Source organism: Chelonoidis abingdonii, chromosome 14 (genome assembly GCF_003597395.2).
Source record: "Chelonoidis abingdonii isolate Lonesome George chromosome 14, CheloAbing_2.0, whole genome shotgun sequence".
In the NCBI taxonomy this organism is placed as follows: Eukaryota; Metazoa; Chordata; order Testudines; family Testudinidae; genus Chelonoidis; species Chelonoidis abingdonii.
In genome coordinates, this window is record NC_133782.1 from 32,927,391 (window position 1) to 32,949,429 (window position 22,039).

At 45.7% G+C, this 22,039-nt stretch overlaps 1 protein-coding gene across 1 annotated transcript in view; it reads right to left on the minus strand.

Annotated features, from left to right (window-relative positions):
- Positions 1-22,039, minus strand: part of ERGIC3 (ERGIC and golgi 3) — a 45,427-nt gene that overhangs the window by 13,045 nt on the left and 10,343 nt on the right. Inside the window, exon 7 of the mRNA XM_032766528.2 lies at positions 18,640-18,697. Within this exon, the coding sequence (XP_032622419.1) occupies positions 18,640-18,697 (58 nt within the window). The remainder of the gene's footprint in view (positions 1-18,639; positions 18,698-22,039) is intronic.

Genomic DNA, 22,039 nt, shown 5'->3' on the forward strand with positions numbered 1-22,039 from the left:
CTGGAGTTGATGTGATCCTTGTCTTGTAAGGAGACTGAGTGGAGCCAGGGCTGCAGACATCACAGCTGAAGCACGGTGAATGGTGTCACGTAGGTGCATCTGGCCATATGGCCTAGAAATGAAAGGTGCATCAAGACTGTAGCTTGTAGTCTGGGAGTAATTTGTGCAAACAAGTTGCTCATTATTTGAAATCTTTGTGGGGGGGCGGAGGAGAACCCTCACTGAAATAGAATCCAATACCACTCCAATAAAGTTATTGTCGTTGTGGGTGATAAAATGAAATTTTCTCTGTTTATGTAAATGTGTAGGGCTGCAAGGAGCTGCATGAGAAACTCTGTTACTGACCTAACCTCCTGGTGGGAGGGGCCTACCAAGCGCCAGTCATAAGAACGGCCGTACTGGGTCAGACCAAAGATCCATCTAGCCCAGTATCCTGTCTACTGACAGTGGCCAATGCCAGGTGCCCCAGAGGGAATGAACCTAACAGGCAATGATCAAGTGATCTCTCTCCTGCCATCCATCTGCACCCTCTGAAAAACAGAGGCTAGGGACACCATTCCTTATCCATCCTGACTAACAGCCATTAATGGACTTAACCTCCATGAATTTATCCAGTTCTCTTTTAAACGCTTTTATAGTCCTAGCCTTTACACCTGCCTCAGGTAAGGAGTTCCACGAGTTGACCGTGTGCTGTGTGAAGAAGAACTTCCTTTTATTTGTTTTAAACCTGCTGCCCATTAATTTCATTTGGTGACCCCTAGTTCTTGTATTATGGGAATAAGTAAATAACTTTTCCTTATCTACTTTCTCCACATCACTCATGATTTTATATACCTCTATCATATCCCCCCTTAGTCTCCTCTTTTCCAGTCATCCAAGTATGGAAAAATTGAGTAGCCTTGGCGTCTGATCTTGGCTGCCACCACAGAGAAGTTTTCTGTCAATATTCTTAGTGCTGTTACAAGTTAAAAGGGGAGGATTCGAAACTGGAAACGGTCCTGGCCCACTATAAAACTCATTAACCTCCTAATTGGTGGGGTGAATGTCAAGAGCTGCAAACCACATCTCCTCCTGAAAGGAGATTATTGATGCCACTATAATTATCTGGAATTTCAACTTTTGAACAAATACATTGAGTTGCCAAAGGTCCAGAATGACCTCCACCATCTGTTCTTTTTGGGGACTAGAACCCTCCCTGGTGATACTGAAGTCAGACACGTTCTATTGCCTGTCAGTGTCGGAGGAATTCTGCTTCCTGCTGAAGAATCACCTCATGGTCCCCAAAGGGGGTCTGTGAGGAGGAAAGGAGAGGAACTCTATGAAGTATCCCTGATGGATAATCTCCAAGACCCAGGTGTCTGGCAAAATCAGCAGTCAGTTGTGGGTGAACATTGTGAGATGGCCCCCAAAAATGATGGGGGAAGAGGTGGTTGGTAGGTGGGTCTGGCCAGTTCTAGAATGGCTTCATTAACCAGGAAGGCTACCTTATTTGGTCCTTGAGGTTGCAGGACATCCAGGAGTTGATGTTGTGGATCCTGAACTTTCTCCAGTGGAATCTGGAGATCATTGGCAACCCTTTGCAGTAGCTCCTGGTACTACTGGGCTTGCAGGGGACCCCAGGTGGTCCCTGGGGAATTCATATCTGGAGGGATAGCAAGTGTAACTCCTTAAATGTCTGTCAGGGCTCGACTCTCACTGCAGAGACACAGGAGCAGCCAACACATCTGACTCATCCAAGTCTGAAAACTGCTCCTCTGGCAGCAATGGGGCCATTGGTACTGGAACTCTGTCAGAGGGCTGGAGGTAATATATCTCCTGGCACACCAGAGCAGTATCCTCCTCCAGTGTAGTAATGTCTCCCAAGGGCTAGGCTGGAGAGGAGGGGAGGGGGATACATCTTGGTGTCTGGGGGGTTCTGGCAGTCAAGTCTGATGGAACTAGTGCATCCCAGGAAACAGAGCAGTCTTTGGTCAAATGATGTGGTACCAATGACAAATTGGACCTGCACTTGTGGATGGAACTGGTGAACGTTGGTCCTTACATTTTGGTATTGGGGTGACCATTGGAACTGGTGGATTTTTCTTTCTAAACGCTTTACCCTCCAATCTGGGGGCTTTTCGGGAAAGCTGGTTCCTTAAGGTTTGCATATAAAGGCTCATCCAACCTCGATGGACTTGGGGCTGGGGTGGTCAGCTGAGGCTGATTGAGGGGAGGGGGGGGCGTCTCCCTGGCCCAGACAGGAGAGGGGCCTCACAGAATCCTCCATCAGGTGTTTTCTCAAGCGACACTCACAAGCTTCTCAAATTCTGGGTGGGAACAAGTAAGAAACACTGCACTTTGCAGAAACATGTGTCTCACCCAGACTGTAGAGGCAGCGCTGATGGTTGTTGCTAATGCAGAAGGAGTGAGGGCAAGAGACACAATTCTTGAAACCTGGGACTCTGGGCACAGTCCCAGACCCAGGGAGGAAATTCCCAGCCAGGAAAAACATACTATACAAACTATACTACTATACTATAAATTTTAACTAGCTAAGAAGAATAAAACTATTTACAAATGTATTTACAGGTTCTACAAAGGAGCTGAGGGAAGAAAGGACAGGATTCCACTCAGGTGCAGTGGAAAGAAGGAACTGGCGAGGTGTCAGTTGGGAATACAAGGAGATCTCCTGCACATGTGTGGGCCAACAGATTCTGCTTGTAAGAATTTCTGGACTCAGGCACAGGGCGCACATGTGTACCCACGTGTGGAAGACACATAGGGACCAGCACTCAAAGAAGAAGTATCTGTGTAGACTGTCTGTGTTCTGACTTTGGGTGGTTACCAGCATCTGACTTGATCTGAACTAATTTTATCATTGCCAGACCTTGAATACAAGCCTACTCTCGCTGTTTCTCCTGGTTTCCAGCACACTTTGGCACAATATTACTGGGAGCACTGCTCAGCCAGAAACAGCATGATGCACTTCATCTATACCTTTGCCCACATGAAAGGGAATCAAACAGTTGCCCAACTTCAGCTCTCTCCTCTTAGGCTAACAAACTGTGGTTGCAGAGTGAGGGTACAGCTTATGTCTAAACTCCTGAATATCTCTCATTAAGTGTATCCATCAGGATTTACAAAGGAGCTATAAAAATTAAAAAACAATATATAACAAATGGAAGAAAGGGGAAATTAATAGCAATTACTATGATTCAGAAGTTAGGAATTGCAGAAAACTGATGAGGGAAGCAAAGGCACACAAGGAGAAATCTACGGACAGCAGAGTTAAGGACAACACGGAGTTTTTTAAATATATTAAAAGCAAAAAGAATCCTGGCAATGGTATTGGTCCATTATAAGATGGAAATTGTAGAATTAGCAGTAATAATGTTGAAAAGGAAAAAGGGTTCAATAAATACTTCTGTTCTGTATTTGGGGGAAAAACAGATGATATAGTCTCACTGTATGGTGATAACACTCTTTCCATTCCACTAGTATCTGTGAAAGATGTTAAATCAGCAGCTACTGAAGTTAGACATTTCTGAATCAGCAGGTCCAGATAATTTGCATCCAAGAGTTTTAAAAGAGGCAGAGGAGCAAGCTGGACCATTAACGTTTACTTTCAATAAGCCTTGGAGCAACTGAGGAATTCCCAGAAGAATGGAAGAAAGCTAATGTGCCAATTTTAAAAAGGGTAAATGAGATAACCAGGGTAATTAGGAAATCAATCCCAGACAAGAAAATAAGTGGTTGATACAGGACTCGATTAATGATGAATTCAAGGAGGGTTACGTAATTAATGCAAATCAATTTTGGCTTATGGAAAATAGATCCTGTCAAATTAACTTGGTATCTTTTTTTATGAGGTTACAAGTTTGGATGATAATAGTAATAATGTTTATCTAATATGCTAAGACTTCTGTAAGGCATTTGACTTGATGCTGCATGACATTTGGACCTAAAACACTAGAATGACATCTGGCATACATTAAATGGATTAAAAGATGGATAACAGATCTCAAAATGTAATCGTAAATGGGGAATCATCATCAAGCGGTTGTGTGTTCAGTGGGGTACCACAAGGATCAGTTCCTGGCCTTACACTATTTAACACTTTTATTAGCCACCTGTAGGAAAACAAAATCTTCACTGACAAAGTTTGAGAATGACACAATAATTGGGGGAGTAATAAATAATGAAGAGGACAGGTCACTGATTTAGAGTGATCGGGATCGCTTGGTAAACCGGGCGCAAACAAACATGCGTTTTAATATGGCGAAATGTAAATGTATACATCTAGAAACAAAGAACGTAGATCATACTTGCAAGATGGGGGTGTCTCTCCTGGAAAGCAGTAACTCTGAAAAAGATTTGGGAATCATGGTGGATAATCAGCTGAACATGAACTCACAGTGTGATATTGTGGCCAAAAGAGCAAATGTGATCCCGTGTTTATACTCCAGAAGGAGTATAGATGTTATTTTATCTTTACATTTGGCACTGGTGCTACTGCTACTGGAATATTGTGTCCAATTCTGGTGCCCACAGTTCAAAAGATATATTGATAAACTGGAGCATGTTCAAAGAGAATGAGACACAAGAATCATTAAAGGATAGAAAAGCTGCCTTATGTGGATAAGCTGAATAGTTTGAGCTCCTTGAGTCTAACAAAGAGAAGGGTATAAGATCATGTAATGGCTGGAAGATGAAGCTAGACTAATACAGGCCCAGGTAGGGACCATCAAACTGTGGAAGTAAATGTGTGGTTGTGCAGGTGGTATCAGAGAGAGGGCTTTGGATTCTTCAACCACGGGATATTGTTCCCAGAAGGAGAATTGCTAGGAAGAGATGGGAACCACCTAATGAAGAGAGGGAAGAGCATATTTGCAGTCAGAGCATACTTGCTAACCTAGTGAGGAGGGCTTTAAACTAGCTCGCTGGGGGACGAAGACCTAAGCCCTGAGATAAGTGGGGAAGTGGGATACCGGGAGGAAACACAAGGAGGAGGGTACAATGGGGAAGGCCTCCTGATTCATACTGAGAAAGTAGGGCAATTGGCTAATTATCTTAGGTGCCTATATATGAACGCAAGAAGCCTGGGAAACAAGCAGGAAGAATTGGAAGTCCTAGCACAGTCAAGGAACTATGATGTGACTGAAACAACAGAGAATTGGTGGGGTAACTTACATGATTGGAGCACAGTCATGGATGGGTATAAACTACTCAGGAAGGACAGGCAGGGGAGAAGAGGTGGAGAAGTTACACTGTATGCAAGAGAGCAGTATGACTGCTCAGAGCTCCAGTATGAAACTGGAGAAAAGCCTGTTGAGAGTCTTTGGGTTAAGTTAAGAGATGAGAGCAACAAGGGTGTGTCGTGGTGGACATCTGCTATAGACCACCAGACCAGGAGGATGAAGTAGACGAGGTTTTTTTCGGACAGCTAACAGAAGTTACCAGATCACAGGCCCTGGTTCTTCTGGGGACTTCAATCACCCTAACGTCTGCTGGGAGAGCAATACAGCAGTGCACCGAAAATCCGGGAAGTTTTTGAAGAGTGTTGGGAACAACTTCCTGATGGTTCCTCCAACAGTTGCAACTAGGGGCCATGCTCCTCTTGACCTGCTGCTCACAAACAGGGAAGAATTGGTAGGGGAAGTAGAAGCGGGTGGCAACCCGGGCAACAGTGATCATGAGATGGTCGAGTTCAGGATCCTGACAAAAGGCAGAAAGTAGAGCAGCAGAATACAGACCCTGGATTTCAGAAAAGCAGACTTTGACTCCCTCAGGGAACTGATGAGCAGGATCCCCTGGGGGCTAATCTGAGGGGGAAAGGAGTCCAGGAGAGCTGGATGTATTTTAAAGAAGCCTTATTTAGGACATAGGAACAAACCATCCCGATGTGCAGAAAAAATAGCAAATATGGCAAGTGACCAGCTTGGCTTCACAAAGAAATCTTCGATGAGCTTCAATACAGAAAGGAAGCTGTCAAGAAGTAGAAACTTGGACAGATGATTAGGGAGGGGTATAAAAATATCGCTTGAGCATGCAGGGTGTAAGCAGGAAGTCCAAAGCACAACTGGAGTTGCAACTAGCAAGGCATGTTAGGAGTAACAAGAAGAGTTTCTACAGGTATGTTAGCAACAAGAAGGTGGTCAGGGAAAGTGTGGGACCCTTACTGAATGGGGCAGGTAGTGACAGATGATGTGGAAAAAGCTGAAGTACTCGATGCTTTTTTTTGCCTCGGTCTTCACAGACAAAGTCAGCTCCCAGACTGCTGCACTGGGCAGCACAGTATGGGGAGGAGGTGAGCATCCCTCGTGGTGAAAGAAGAGATTGAGGACTATTTAGAAAAGCTGGAAATGCACAAGTCCACAGGGCCGGATGCAATGCATCTGAGGGTGCTGAGGGACTTGGCTAATGTGATTGCAAAGCCATTGACCATTATCTTTGAAAACTCGTGGCGATTGGTGGAGGTTCCAGACGATTGGGAAAAGGCAAATATAGTGCCATCTGTAAAAAAGGGAAGGAGGAGAACCCGGAGAACTACAGACTGCAGCCTCACCTCAATCCCCAGAAAAATCATGGAGTAGGTCCTCAAGGAATCCATTTTGAAGCACTTGGAGGAGAGGAGGGTGATCAGGAACAGTCAACATGGATTCCTCAAGGGAAAGTCATGCCTGACCAACCTGATTGCCTTCCATAATGAGATAACTGGCTCTGTGGATATGGGGAAAGTGATGGACATGATATATCTTAAATTTAGCAAAGCTTTTGATATGGTCTCCCACAGTATTCTTGACAGCATGTTAAAAAAGTATGGATTGGATGAATGGACTATAAGGTGGATAGAAAGCTGGCTAGATCATCAAGCTCAACGGGCAGTGATCAACGGCTCGACATCTAGTTAGCAGGTCGGTCATTGGACCGGTTTTTTCCCACATTTTCATTAATGATCTGGACGATGGGATGGATTGCATCCTCAGCAAGTTCGTGGATGACACTAAACTGGGGGCTGAGGTAGATATGCTGGAGGGTAGGGATAGGATCCAGAGTTACCTAGACAAATTGGAGGATTGGGCCAAACAAAATCTGATGAGGTTCAACAAGGATGAGTGCAGAGTCCCGCACTTAGGATGGAAGAATCCCATGCACTGCTACAGGCTGGGGACTGACCGGCTAAGTGGCAGTTCTGCAGAAAAGGACCTGGAGATTACAGTGCATGAGAAGCTGGATATGTGTCAAGAGTGTGCCCTTAGTGCCAAGAAGGCTAATGGCACATTGAGCTGCATTATTAGGAACACTGCCAGTAGATCACAGGAAGTGATTATTCCCCTCTGTTCAGCACGGGTGAGGCCACATCTGGAGCACTACGTCCATTTTTGGGCCCTGCCCAACAGAAAGGATGTAGACAAATTGGAGCGAGTCCAACAGAGGGCAACAAAAATGATTAGGGGGCTGGGGCACATGACTTATGAGGAGAGGCTGAGGGAACTAAGCTTATTTAGTCTGCAGAACAGTGGGGTTTCAAAGAGGATGGAGCTAGGCTGTTCTCAGTGGTGGCAGATGACAGAACAAGGAGCAGTGGTCTCAAGTTGCAGTGGGGGAGACCTAGGTTGGATATTAGGAAAAACTATTCACTAGGAGGGTGGTGAAGCACTGGAATGGGTTACCTAGTCATGTAATGGAATCTCCTTCCTTAGAGGTTTTTAAGGCCCGGCTTGACAAAGCCGTGGCTGGGATGGTTTAGTTGGTGTTGGTCCTGCTTTGAGTGGGGGGTTGGACTAGATGTCCTCCTGAGGTCTCTTCCAATTCTAATTGTCTATGATTCTATGATGCAGGATGCTATACATTTGTAATTGTCTGTGAAGAGACCACTTTACCCTTCATGTGATCTGCATATGACACAAATGAGATGAAGCATGAGACAGTTTAGTCCTGTCCACACAGAAGGCTAGACATTGCCTGATATCTAAGGGATGAAGACGTTGCTCCTTTGAGGATAAATGTGGTTTCAGAGAGAACACAGGTAATTATACCACCTGGTTCAAATGAAACTGAGAAACCAGTTTACACAACAATTTTGGATGCGGTCATAAAGCCACTCTGTCTTTGGAGAATTGTGTATAAGGTGGCTCTGCCATCAGAGCCTGCAACTTGTAGACTCTTCTTGCAGATGTTATCGCTACTAGGAATGCAAGTTTTCTGACATACTAAGCGTACTACTAACTATACACACAAGCGAAAAAACTAAACTAGTTGAGAGGTTGTGAGGTTAAAACCACGCAGAGCTCTGAGTCCAGCCACGGGTGGTAAGCAGAAACGGTGAGAATGGTGCTGCCTCATGTAGCCAGTGGAGGAGCTATGACCACTAAGCCCTCCGTAGGTACTGCTAGGCAAATTTCTCCAGCTCCGGGCATGCACACACCTACGTGGAATACACAGATTCATCTACTCAGCGATGAATCATTTTACAGATGGAATAACTAAGGTACAAAGAGGTTCTAACCCAGCCACTCTCAGAGTAAACAGTTGTCAATATGAGGATGAGAATCCACTTCTCACTGATGAGGTCTGTGCCCAGTATACTTGGCCCTCTCCTTTTGTTCCTCCATACCATTAGAACCCATGTGTTCCACTAGCATTCCTCTGATCAGTACGTAAAAATTCACATATGTTCCCCTTTCTCAAACACAGACAGCCATCGTTCACCTCTACCCTCCAGCCCAGACCCCTAAATCCATCCTCTTGGATGTCGTCCTACCACCTTACACTCCACATGGCTATGAAGGAACACTTGTTCTTTCCTCCTTACCCTGTCAGCAATATCATCTTCCTTTCCATCACCCATGCTTGTAACCTTAGTATCATCCTTGATCCCTCCCTTGCCTTCTCTTCCTCATATCCAAGACCTCACCAAATCGTAATGTTACTTTCTCAATATATACATACAGTATACCTCTCCATGCTGAACAATATTATATATGTGTGCCCAATTGCTATCGTTAAAGTGTTTCCAATACACAACCTATTCACCACATATTTAGAACTCTACTGAAAGGCACTTTGAGGCTAACATGAAATGTCGTAGATGACTAACACATAACACTATATGAAAGGTGAATAGGAAAATTATTTATAGTGGAGATTGCAGATCAATACAATGTACAGCAGGATTAGTGGTTTATGTGACGTGATGGAGGGAATCTACACATTCTTTGGACACTTTTGCCAAAGGTACCAAAGGGATGGCAATGGGCAGCCTATGGGGTATTTGGGGTGGGAGAGCTTCAGGCTGCCCCTCCCATCCTGCCTCTACACCCTACTGGCCTTCACAATTATAACCATCCCCATTGCTTCAACCCCTTGCTACTCTCAACTTCAGCCTCCCTTCATTTCTTCACTAGAAGGCACAAAGGGTGGTTGGATCATCCTTGCTGCTGGCTCCTCCAGAATGTCTGGGATCCAGCACAGAGAGCAGCCTTCCACTGACTGAAGGTTGGCTGCTGCCACAACCAGGGTGCAGGGTTCATTCTTCCTACCCTGCCTATGAAGAGCAATAAGATCCACCAAAATCCCACGGGAGACCTCTGCCTGTAAATAAGGTTATTTTAAAACGAATGTAGAAGCCAAGTTAAGTACTGTTGTTGTGATTATTATTATTATTATTATTTATCTGTATTACTGTAGCACCTCTGAACACTCGGCATGGCCCACACTATGCTAGGCACTGTACAAGGACAGAACAAAAGGGCAGTCCCTGCCCCATGGAGCGTCTAATCTAAGAATGCCAGATCATTCAAGCAGGCAACAACGTTTGGATTTTTAGCTCTGAAGAAATCAACTTCTATTTAACACCTGAAAATGAGACCCCATGGTTTGTAACCCTCTTGGTCTGCTCTAACTTAGTCACAAGCTAGTGGGCTGGATGTAGGAATCACTGGGGGCACATTCTCTGGCTTGTGGTATGAAGGAGGTCAGGCTAGATGATCATCCCTTCTGGTCTTTAAATCTATTAACTCTACCTCTCCAAACTGTTATCCGGCCTCCCTCAGCTAGTCCACCAGACTAAACACATCCACCAAGCCATTGTCTCTTACAGACTTATTAAAGTAATCCAGGCCAGAGCTTCTCAACCTTTTCTATACTGGGACCCCCAGTTAGAACACATCCACCCTCCACTCTAGCGACAAAGAAAGGGTGAGTGGTCATACCCCCTGAAACCTACTCACAAATCCCAGGCTAAGAACCTAAGCTAATGCTCTATCTGCCCTTCCGAAGGGATTTATGGAGACAGCACATAACAGAAATTACATTAATTCCATAGTGAACAGTACAGAAAAGGAAAGAAGCAAGAATCACTTACGCTCAACTGCGTGCACTGCAGATAAGGGCAGGAATAAGGAAAGAAAAGAGAAACATTCAGATTTTTATACTGAAAAGCACACATTCAGATAAGGCTGCATTTAAAAATGACACCTTTTAGAAGAGGAGGATAAGCACTTTGCCAACCAGTCCCTAGAGCAGGGGTTCTCACAACTAATTTTTAGTGGTCTCAGAGTGAGGCCATCAACTTTTGCTGGTGGCTGCTCTGACAATTTTTGCTAAATTACTTAATTAATTTCAGGAAAAACAAATAAATACACACATCTCCATGTCCAAATCATAGGAATTTATTTATGTAGGGTTTTTTGTAAGGTGCATGCACGTTCTTGCCTTTTTTGTTATTTCTTTTGCTTTTTTTTTTTTTAAAGACTTGCTAACTAGTAAGTCTATTTCTGTAAAAAATGGTATTTGTGTGTTTCTTATCATACTACTTTTCACAGCAGCAGACTTGCTAGCTAGCTGGGAGGCAGTGAAAAGCGATATTAACAAACATACAAATATTATTTTTCACAACAGACTTACTCAGCCCTGGCAAGCTGGGGGAGAAATTAAATCCTGGATGGGGAGGTGGGTGGGGAGGCAGCTTGGGGGCCAGAAGTAACGATGGGGTGGGAGGTGAGCCCGAAACTGGAGCCCTGCAGCCAAGGGCAAAAGAAAAGCAAAAGAAACAAAAATGTCAAGAACATGCAAAGCACCTTAGAATCATAGAAGTTTAGATTTGGAAGAGACTTCAGGAGGTCATCCAGACCAACCCCAACTTAAAAACCTCTAAGTATGGAGATTCCTCCACCTACCTAGGTAACCCGTTACAGTGCTTCATCACCATCCTAATGAAACAGTTTTTATTTCACTTATTTGTTTCTATTCTGTTTGGGTCCAGTAAAGAATAGAAGACGACCGTATATTATTTTTATTATTAAATCTGAAAAAAAAAAACCTAAAACCCCCACATACACGTCCAAATCATTGTCATATGTTTATGTGCATATTTATTTGTTTTTCCTAAAGTTAATTAAGTATTTTAGGAAAAATTGTCAGAGCGGCCACCAGCAAGAGTTGGTGGCCACACTTTAAGGCCACCAAAAATTTGTTGTGAGAACCCCTGGACTAGCTTTCCTTGAAAGAGTGAGCTGCATTAGCTAGCCCTCCTAAAAAACAACTGTCCCAAAGCTTGGATTCTCTTGATCTCTCTCACAGAGAAATCTGCGCTAAAACATGTAATCTTTTCAATAGGCAATTCAAAATGTCCGAATGCGGAGTGGAAAGCAAAATTCTGAGACTCAGTCAGCCCCACAAAAGAGGCTGAAAGATTTAAAATGTGATTTGAAAAAACGCAAAAGCCTGAAGAGAAGCTGTTGTTACAAGGGGGCTAGGGGGAATGCAATAGTTATCTTTTGGCATTTTCCAGCCTAGGAAAAGTGATTGAGTTAAGATCAAGGTTAGCTAGCCCGTGCTAGCTAAACCCAGCCTAAACTCAAACCTTCTTCCTAGTCCAGACAAGACCTCAGATGTTCCTTGGTTTAGGGAAAGATCGGGGGTTGCGCTGCAAGCCAGATACAAAGCAATTAATTTTGTGGCTGCAACGCATGGAATGAATTCATGTGAACAAGACTGCTCACACCCTTTACCTATACCTTTCACGTAATGCATCTAGCTCTGGCCTGTACTGCTAGACCTCCACTAACATAGTGTGTACTACGGTCTAGAAGAGCATTTGTTTGGAAGTGTGTTTTCAGAGCAGGGTTTGTGTATGTGAAAACAAAACGTATATGTGGGAAGGCACAACACACTGTGTATGAAAATGGGGCTCTAACCAAGGCATCAATCAACCCAGGCAGAGGGGAGTTGTGGGAATGAAATGAGGGGCCTGCCCAAAGGCCAGTCTACACTGAAATCATATCAGTTGTACTTCACACCATTAGTTACTTCGGTTCCACTTTATGTCTGGACAAGCCCTAAACTTCCTCTTATCCCTCACCCTATTTCCTGGAAGTAGAAACTCCAACAAGGACAGAAGTTATATCAGCTCTGAAGATAATCACTGAGAAATCAGCCAGCTGAGATGAGAACTAAATTTGGGCTCAAATTTTAAAAAGGCTTCTTAATTTGAACTTTTCTCCTTCCGTCATGGAATTGCCCATGCAGAAACCTGGTTTCAGAGACCAGTAACCAGCAGAAATCCTCAGGGCAAGGACTGAGTATTAACTAAAGAGACTGAAGATCTGCTCTCCTGAAACAAGGATCTGATCTAGCTTGAATATTGAGAGGATTCTGACGAGTAAAAGTGTGGACTCAACTCCAAGTGGCAGCTTTATAAATCTGATACCGGCACTTTGGTAGTAAGCCAGAAGCAGCCAAGAATTTTGGATGAGGTTATAAAAATATACTTTGTCCTCAAGGCAGCTGAGAGAACCCACCTTGCTTAGTTCTCATGAAGGAGCTATTAATTTGGGACTGACAATCACAGTGCCTAATTTTTAGCTGCCTAGAAAAATCACAGGAACCACACTGTGATTCACAAAGCCTGAGCTAGGCACCGAGGCTCCCTATACAATATATGGGGAGAGACAGACACCTTCAAATGCAATTCACAACAGCGAGCATACTAGGCAGGAAGCTGTCTAAACTACCCGATGGCAGATGCCAACCAGAGGGATGTGCCCTAAAACCTGCCCCTCTATTGTGATGCCTAGGTCCGAGTTGCAGGATGGTGCCTACCTCTGTCAGCAATCCATGGACGGGAACCAGCTGCCACCTGGAGTCAAGCAGCTTCTTGAGGGAATGAGTTATGCACAAAACAGCTGGGGGAGGAGGAGGGGCTGCCATTACTCACCTGATAAATTTTAGCCCAGTGGTTAGAGCACTCACCTGGGCATGGGAGACCCAGGTCCAAGTCCCCCTCGACTGAAGGGGGAGAAAGGATCTGAATAGGGGTCCCCACTTTGCAGGAGGATGCTCCAACTGCTGAGCTAAGTGATATTCTGATGTGGGGCTTCCTCAGTCTCTCCTGCTGAAGTTGTTACACTGTGGATAAATAAAGAGTGATTGGAGAGGGGACCTGGACCCAGGTCTCCCACCTTCCAGGTGGATGCCCTAATAACTGGACTACAGAGCCATTCTCATTCTCTCTCTTTCTGTCTGACCCAACGACTATTCCATGGTGGATAAATATCTAGAGGGAGGTGACAGTGTGCATGTCCAGAAGCAGAAAGTTAGGTGCTGTCATAAACAGAGATAAGAGTAGCATAAAATCCTTCCTTGGCAGCTGTACTGAATCACTTTACCTGTAAGGGGTTAAGTAGCTCAAATCACCTAGTTGGTCCTTCTGGTCAGGTGCCAATGAGGAAAGAAGATACTTTCAAATTTAGGGGGGAAAATTTGTTTGTGGCTTTTTTTTTTTTGTTCCTTCTCCGGACGGAGAGAGAGACCAGGCAGGTACATTATCTCCTGAAAACATACCTGAAATGATCCATCTAAAATTACAAAAATTGTAAGTAAGGCAAGGAAATGCATTAGGTTATCTTTTGTTTTGGCTTGTGAATTTTCCTGTGCTACAAAGGTAGTTTTATTTCTGTTTTTGTAACTGTGAAGCTGAGTCCAGAGGGGAGTCCTCTGTGTTTTAAATCTTTTTATTATCCTGTAAAGTTACCTTCCATCCTGATTTTGCAGGTGTGATTCTTTTACTTTTTTCTTTATAATAAAGTTCTTCTTTTAAGAACCTGATTGATTTTAGTGTCCTAAAGATAAAGGGTCTGGTCTGTACTCACACTGATAAAGCAATTAGTTGGTATACTATTCTCAAGCCTCCCCAGGAAAGGGAGTGAAGGGACTTGGGGGGATATTTTGGGGGGTGACAGGGATTCCAAGTGACCCTCCGCTGAATTTTTGTGTAAATCAGTTGGTGGTGGCAGCAATACCATCCAAGGACAAGGAAAGGAATTTGTGCCTTGAGGAACATTTTCACCTAAGCTGGTACAATATAAGCTTAGGGGGTCTTTCATGCAGGTCCCCACAGCTGTACCCCAAAGTTCGGGGGGTGGGGACCCTGACATGGTGGCAGCATGGTGGGATCATTCTGAACCAGAAGCATAGACTTCAGGATTTTAAAAGGACACATTTTTTCCTTTTGGCTGCTTGAAAACCAGGGAGATTTTTTTTAAAGGGCACTTTTTTTTTTTTTTAAGCTGACAGCAGCTGGAGTTTTTTCTTTGCCGGAGGACAGAGTAGTTAAGCTGCAGCAAGGAAATTCACAAGCTGTTTTTTTTTCCCCTAGCTCTCGGGCTAGGCTACGGTAAGGGCAGGAAGGTTAGCAAATAAGATTGAAAGTGAGGTCCAGAAAAAACTGGAATTAGCGAGACTGGAGGCTGAAGAGAAAAAGAAGGAACATGAAAGACAAACTGAATTCAAACAAATGGAGATTGATGCACAAGTGGCCAGAGAAAAAGCTGCTCAGGAGAAGAGGAAAGAGAGAGGCAGCATGAACTGGAGGTGATGAAGTGGAAGAGATGGAACCCTTCAGTAGCTGGCTCCACTTCCCAAAAATCCACAAATGGGAGCAACTATGTCCACAGTATGAGGAATCCAGTGATATTGCTGAATATTTCATCATCTTTGAGAGACTGTGCCCCCTCCATGCAATTCCTGACCATCAAAAAACGACTAAGTTAATGGCAAAACTGACTGGAAGAGTTCTGGACATATTCAACAAGATGCCTATTGAGGATGCCTCTGACTATGGTAAATTTAAGGATTTGGATTTAAGGACCAAGCCCAAGTCCACAGATTTACATATGGGTCCTGAGATGACTCAGAAATCCGATCCTGGAACCACAGATCCACCCACAGTAGGTACAGACATTTTCTGGTAGATCAGCTGCCTGCTGGGATAAAGTGGTTTCTTTTTCTTTCCTTCTCTGTCTCTTTTCATCTTTGAGAGCAAAGCGCTTCTCCTCGAAGTGGGCCACTGCCTGATGGAGGACGTGGCACTAACTGGGGTCGGTTGATGACAGCTTGCTCCTCCCAGCTTGTGATGTCCACATCAGTTTTCTTGAAATACACTTTGTAGCTTTATCTCTGACCACCATGGGATCTCTGACCATGGGCGAGCTGAGAATAGAGGACAGGAGATAGAGTCTGGCATCCGCACACAATGTCTAGCCCAGTGGAATTGGTGCATGAAGATCATTGCTTCTATGCTGGTGACACTGGCTTCAGTGAGACTGCTGGCATTAGTGTAGTGATTTTCCCACTTGATGTGAAGGAGCTTCCGGAGGCATCATTGGTGGTACCTCTCCAGACTCTTGAGATGCTGTTGATAGTCACCCAGGTTTCACATCCATAAAGGAGTGTAGGAATAACAATTGTCTTATAGATCTGGATCTTGGTGTCCTGCCGTAGGTCACAGTCCGTGAAAACATGTCAGAGCAATTTCCCAAAGGAAGCACTTGGCACTGGATCCTGTGTTCGATCTCACTGTTGATTTATGCATTTTGAGAAGGTTGGCTACCAAGGTAGCAGAAATGCTCGACTATTTCCAAAGTCTGTCCCTCAATGGTGATTTGTGGTGGGTCATGCTGATGGGCATTTTTTTTTTTAATTTTCTACGTCTCTGCTTGAAGTCTAAAGTCCTCAGGGCATCGACTACTGATCTTCAGTATGCTAACGACTGTGCCATCCTCACGCACACTGAGAATGGCCTTAAGTCTACAATGGATTTTTTTTGCACAAGCTTACTGAAGCCTAGGACTCTCAATATGGAGAAGACTAAAGTGCTCCATCAGCCTGCTTCTAGCCTTGCACATGACTACAGAATAGCACTGTGTTGTGATAAGATCTACACTGTTTATTTCTTGTTTTTAATAGTTAATAATAACAGTAGAATTTAGCTTACTACCTTCTTATGAGGGTAGAGTCCTCTCTCTTGGGCTATTATAGAAAAGGCATAAAAGCGTAAACAATGGTTCCTTCTGGCCTTAAAATCTAAAAATTAATTTGATCTTTTTATGTAGAAAAGTCAGTTTTCTGATAGAACCTATCAAGAATTTGTTTAACTTGGGTTCCAAGTATCCAATAGCCTGTACAGGATCACAGGTGAAAGCTGTGAGTGGTATATGAATTGCCTCAACTGCTAGCACCTGGCTTCTTTTGGCTCTCATAGGCTTTATGTAGTGAGACGACCTATGGCAGCTCCCTATCCTGAAATAAAAGCACCTCTCCCTAAGACTGAGAAAGCAGAGCATGTGACGTTCTGCAGGACATTTTGTGAAACTGACCACCACCCAATACCTCCTGAACTAGCTGAGGAAGCCTGACCACCACACTGAGACCAGCCAAGTAATGGCTGTTTAACCATGTCTGGAGCAGTCGCATTTGAAGTCGTGCAATTGTCAATGAATATCTATACAAGATCATCAGCTCTGGGATCCTGATCTTTCAGCTACAACACTGCTACCAGGAAGCTCTAAGAAGTGGAGTGGAGGGAGGAAAACTGAAACAGCACTTATATCTAACATTGCTCCTATGACTGTCAAAACCTGAGGTAACTCTAGTGCAGCTGCATTACTGAGGTGTGGAAGTACTTATTTCAAAAGCCAAGTATTTGAACCAATCCTGAGAACTCAGGAAGACGATTCCATGTGGAATCTGAGCTCTGATAGGCTAGTTGAATATTTTCAGATAGGCTCCCCTTTCTTTTTTTGGGCCAAGAAAAAAGAAGAATCCTGTTTAAACAGGTTGAAAGTATTTCTATTCTATTGCAACCAAATCCCGTCTCCTTCAACAATTTTTCATTTGAAGGAATTCCTCAAAGGGGAAAGGTGTATGCTGGCATACATGAAGCATTGTGTGGAACTGAATAGTTTAACTCCTCCCTGACCTTCCTATTACAGTGAAAAGCATCTTTTCATAAAACTTACCCTCTGCATACAGGTGTGGAAGTAGAGAAAGAATGGACAGGGCTGTGAAGGGGATTTCAATGCAAAGAGTCCCCTCTGTGAGCAAGGGTAGGCTAGCTGTAACCCTAATAACGTGAGATTTGTAGAAACGAGGATTGTGTGAGGCAGTGGGAAAGAACTGTATGAGAAGTTGTTGTGACCTTGTGTTAGATAAGTATGGAATGTAGACTATAGTCTAAACTGGTGAGAAGAATTAAGATATCAGGACGACATATGTATAAACAAAATGCAGCTTTCGCCCATTATTATATGTAACAAAAAGGTATAAATGCTTGCTGTAATTCTTTACCTAGAGAGAGACTTGTTTCGCTCTCTCCCGCCATGCAATTGCTAGAGATAATAAAGCATTTGACTTGCTGCACCCAACCTGAGAGTGAGAACTCTATAGTAACTACACAGCACTATCCACCATTCTACAAGACCATTCTATCCCTTCCACCCTCTCTACACAGACTAAAGCCACTATTATTATATTCATGATCCTGATGTGGGTCCAAGACCTCACCAATTACATATAATCGGATAGTTATGCTGAACTCATCCACTGTACAGAGCCACAGACTGGAGGAGTACCTCACTCTTGAAAGTGGGCTAGCTAGTCTACGCTCAAATATCTAGTACACAGAGGAGTTGAAAAAGGCATTTAAGGCACGCCTCATTAATGTAACTATTTATTATAAAGCTGTAAATATGGGTCTGTATATGTTACATGATGGGTTGTTACATGGTACAGGCGATTATAAGGGTAGAGTTAAAAATCTTTGTCAAAACGTAACTCTGAACACCTGGAGTTTCAAACATTTATGTTTCTGGAACTGCAACATACTATTAAGTTACATAAATACTTCCAATCTTAAATCTATTTTCAAAGGTTCTTGAGAATATATATTAAGGTATAAATTAAAACACTCTGTTACCCCAGAAATACTAACTTGCCTAACTTCTGTATAAAAATCACTTGAATTACTTTAAAATTCTCCATGTAACTCTTTTGGACTCAACACGCTGACAGAGCTGTTTATAGCAGAACAGTGTTGCTTAATGAAATGGGACAGGCTGGTTGTATACATGGTCAAGGCTCCTCTTTGGTCCCACTTCCTCCCAGTTCTTCCTCAACCCAACATTTCTCCACTTGCTCCCGATGGTTCTCTTCTCCTACCCTGACACTTCTGCTAATTCCTCCCCGCCCTGGCAGTGCTACTTCAGACAACTTTATCTATCACGGTTCATGACATGGAAATCAGAGGGAAATGTTCAAAGCGAAAAGCAGACATGCCAGGAAGTCAGGAGGCCACAGGGAAAAAAATCCAAAATACTTTACCATGGACATGAGACTGCTGAAAGCTTTTTCCAGGTGCAAAGTGAAAGTTTCCAGCTACCTGTAGGAAACAGTCATCTTTCATTAAAAGGCCCCATTCTACATAACAAAGTGAAGCATTAACACTTGCTGCCCCCTTTTCAAAGGTGGATTTCCCCTTCCCATGTTACTTACCTGCTGAAACAGTCACAAGTGAACCAGCTACTCCCCAAAGAACCGTTTTCCAAATTAAGCAATCAGTACTTTTCAGGAATTTGTAGAGCAGAGATGTCAGACACCTGGCTCACAGACCATTTCTGATGTGTAGGGGGAGCCTACACAGATTGTGCAGAATCTAAGTTCTCATTTAAAATACACCTCTATCCCAATATAATGCGGTCCTTGGGAGACAAAAAATCTCATCGTGTTATATCAAACTTACTTTGCCCCCCCAGTTCCTTGTTCCCTGACCGCCCCCTCCAGAAACCCCCATCCCTAATCACCCCCAGGATCCCATCTCCTACTCAACCCCCCTGTCCCCTGACTGCTCCGACCCCTATCCACTCATCACCACCCCCTAACAGGCACTCATCAGCAGCGGCGGGAAGTGGAGCAGCCCGGCCCCAGTCTGCTCCACCATACCAGCTCCCAGCCACGGCACTCCACTTCCCGCTGTCGGTGAGTGCGGAGAGGTTGGGGAAAGAATGCCCCCCTGCGCTCACCTGCAGCGGGAAGCAGAGTGACATGGCCCCAGCCTGCTCCGCTTTCCTTGCCCCAGCGCCAACCGTGTCACAGGGGGCAGCTGGGGAAAGGTCCTGCACTCACCTGCAGCGGGAAGTGGAGCGCCACAGCTGGGAGATGGCGGAGTGGAGCTGACTGGGGCTGGGCTGCTCCGCTTCCTGCTGCCAGTGAATGCGGGGAGGTTGGGGAAAGGACGCCCTCCGCACTCACCGGCAGCGGAAAGCGGAGTGACACAGACACGGCCCCAGCCTGCTCCACTCTGCCACCTCCCAGCTGCGGCGCTCCGCTTCCCGCCACCGGTGAGTGCAGGGAGGTCGGGGAAAGGGTGCCCTCCGCACTCACTGGCGGTGGGAAGCAGAGCGACGCGGCCCCAGCCCGCTCCACTCTGCCACCTCCCAGCTGCGGCGCTCTGCTTCCCGCTGCAGGTGAGTGCAGGGAGGTTGGGGAAAGGGTGCCCTCCGCATCACTGGCAGCGGGAAGCAGAGAGACGCGGCCCCAGCCCGCTCCACTCTGCCACCTCCCAGCTGCGGCGCTCCGCTTCCCGCTGCAGGTGAGTGCAGGGAGGTTGGGGAAAGATGCCCCCCGTACTCACCTGTGGCGGGAAGCGGAGCGACGCGGCCTCAGCCCGCTCTACTCTGCCACCTCCCAGACGCAGCGCTCCACTTCCTGCCGCAGGTGAGTGCAGGGAGGTTGGGGAAAGGACGCCCCCTGTACTCACCTGTGGCGGGAAGTGGAGTGCTGCATCTGGGAGCTGGCGGAGTGATGCGGGCTGGGGCCGGGCTGCTCCGCTTCTGCCACTGCTGGTGAGTGCGGGGGCGGATCCCTTCCCCCAGGCCCCTTCCCCAGAGTGGCACAGCTGGGGCTGGGGCGAGGGAAGCAGAGTGGGCTGCTCCCAGCTCCCCCGCTAATCCCCTGGGACACTCTGGGACTGCGGAGTCCTCAAAAGTACACTCCCACAGCTCCACCCTGGGGGCGGGAGCCCCTGACCGCCCCCAAGACCCTCTGCCCCTTATCGAACCCCTCAGCCCCAGCCTGGCCCGACACCCTTAACACGCTGCTCAGAGCACCATGTCAGAGCTTTACTGTTGTATGCAAACCCGTGTTCTAACAGGTCACGTTATATCGGGGTAGAGGTGTATATATATTTCAACCTTTCCTGCTTATGAAGGTAATCTTTTAAATGGGAACAAAATGTAACCAATGCACATGCAGCCAGCCTGAAACAACGTCTCTGAGAGATGTGAATTTCACCATCCACCTTAATCTCACTGGGGTGTCAACAGAAAAGACCATACGTTAATGTCAACATTAACTATTTCATTGCTGATCGTTTTTAGCAGATACAGGAATGGGGAGGACATAAGAGTAAAGTCCACAGGAGTAGAACTGAAAGTTGCTGCAGGGAAGATGAGAGGAGACCCCTAGGAAGGGGAAGAAAAACAGAACAGGAAGATGAGGAAGGAAAATAAAGTGGAGTAACACTGTTGGTCCTAAAGGGGAACATATATTCCCAGAGTGATGCTGAATGTGACAAGAAACCACTGAACAAACAAAGATAACTAAAAGTTCAGCCTGGGATGTTTAAAAGGGGCCTAAGGGAGTTAGGCACCAGTTCCACATACTTTCTATAGCAATTGGACACCTAATTCCCTTAGGGCCCTTTGAACATCCCAACCCTCCTTTGTAGACAAAGGCTAACTAAAATCAGTCAGCAAGACCCTGCCATGTGTGTTCTGTACTTCTGGACCTTTCAGCAATTGTTCAGCATATAGAGCAGGGGTGGGCAAGCTTTTTGGCCCAAGGGCCACATCTGGGTATGGATATTGTATGGTGGGCCATTAATGCTCACGAAATTGGGGGTTGGGGTGCAGGAGGCTGGTCTGGGCTGGAACGGGTTCGGAAGCCAGGAGGGGGATCAAGCCTGGGGAATGGGGTTGGGGCACAGGAGGGGGTCAGGGGTGCAGGCTCTGGATGGCACTTACCTCAAGAAGCTCCCAGAAGCAGTGGCATGTCCCCACTCCAGCTCCTACATGGAGGTATGGCCAGGTGACTGCATGCTGCCCTGTCCACAGGCCCTGCCCCTGCAGCTCCCATTGGCCGCAGTTCCCAGCCAATGGAGGCTGTGGGGACAGCGTGTGGACTCCCTGGCTGCTCCTATGTGTAGGAGCTAGACGGGGGACATGCTGCTGCTTCTGGGAGCCGTGCAGAGTGGGGCACGTCCCAAACCCCGCTCCCTGATTGGAGCGCCAGAGCAGGGCAAGCCCCGGACCCTGCTCCCCAGAGGGAGCTCGAGAGCCGGATTAAAATGACTGGAGGGCCCCCGGGCCATAGCTTGCCCACCCCTGATATAGAGTTAGTGGCCACTGGTTAAAAATCCACCAGCCTCTCTGTCCCCACATGTTCTGAAAGGTCCAGCCAACAAAACACATGAGGCCATTCCTCTGTATTGCTTCTCTTTCTCCGGTTTGCAAAACTAACTGCCGTTTTATTTAGGCTCTTCTGCTGCACTCAGCACTGAGCACCTAACAACGCCCAAAGGGCCTATGTCCCAGCACCACAGAACTGTGGAGACATTGTGCAAAGTGGGGGAAGGAGGGGAATTCCCAACCTCTGCCCTTTCCTGGTCACTGACTGTGGGGTGATTTCACATGCCTGGCACAGTTGAGCATTCAAGGGAAGCTCT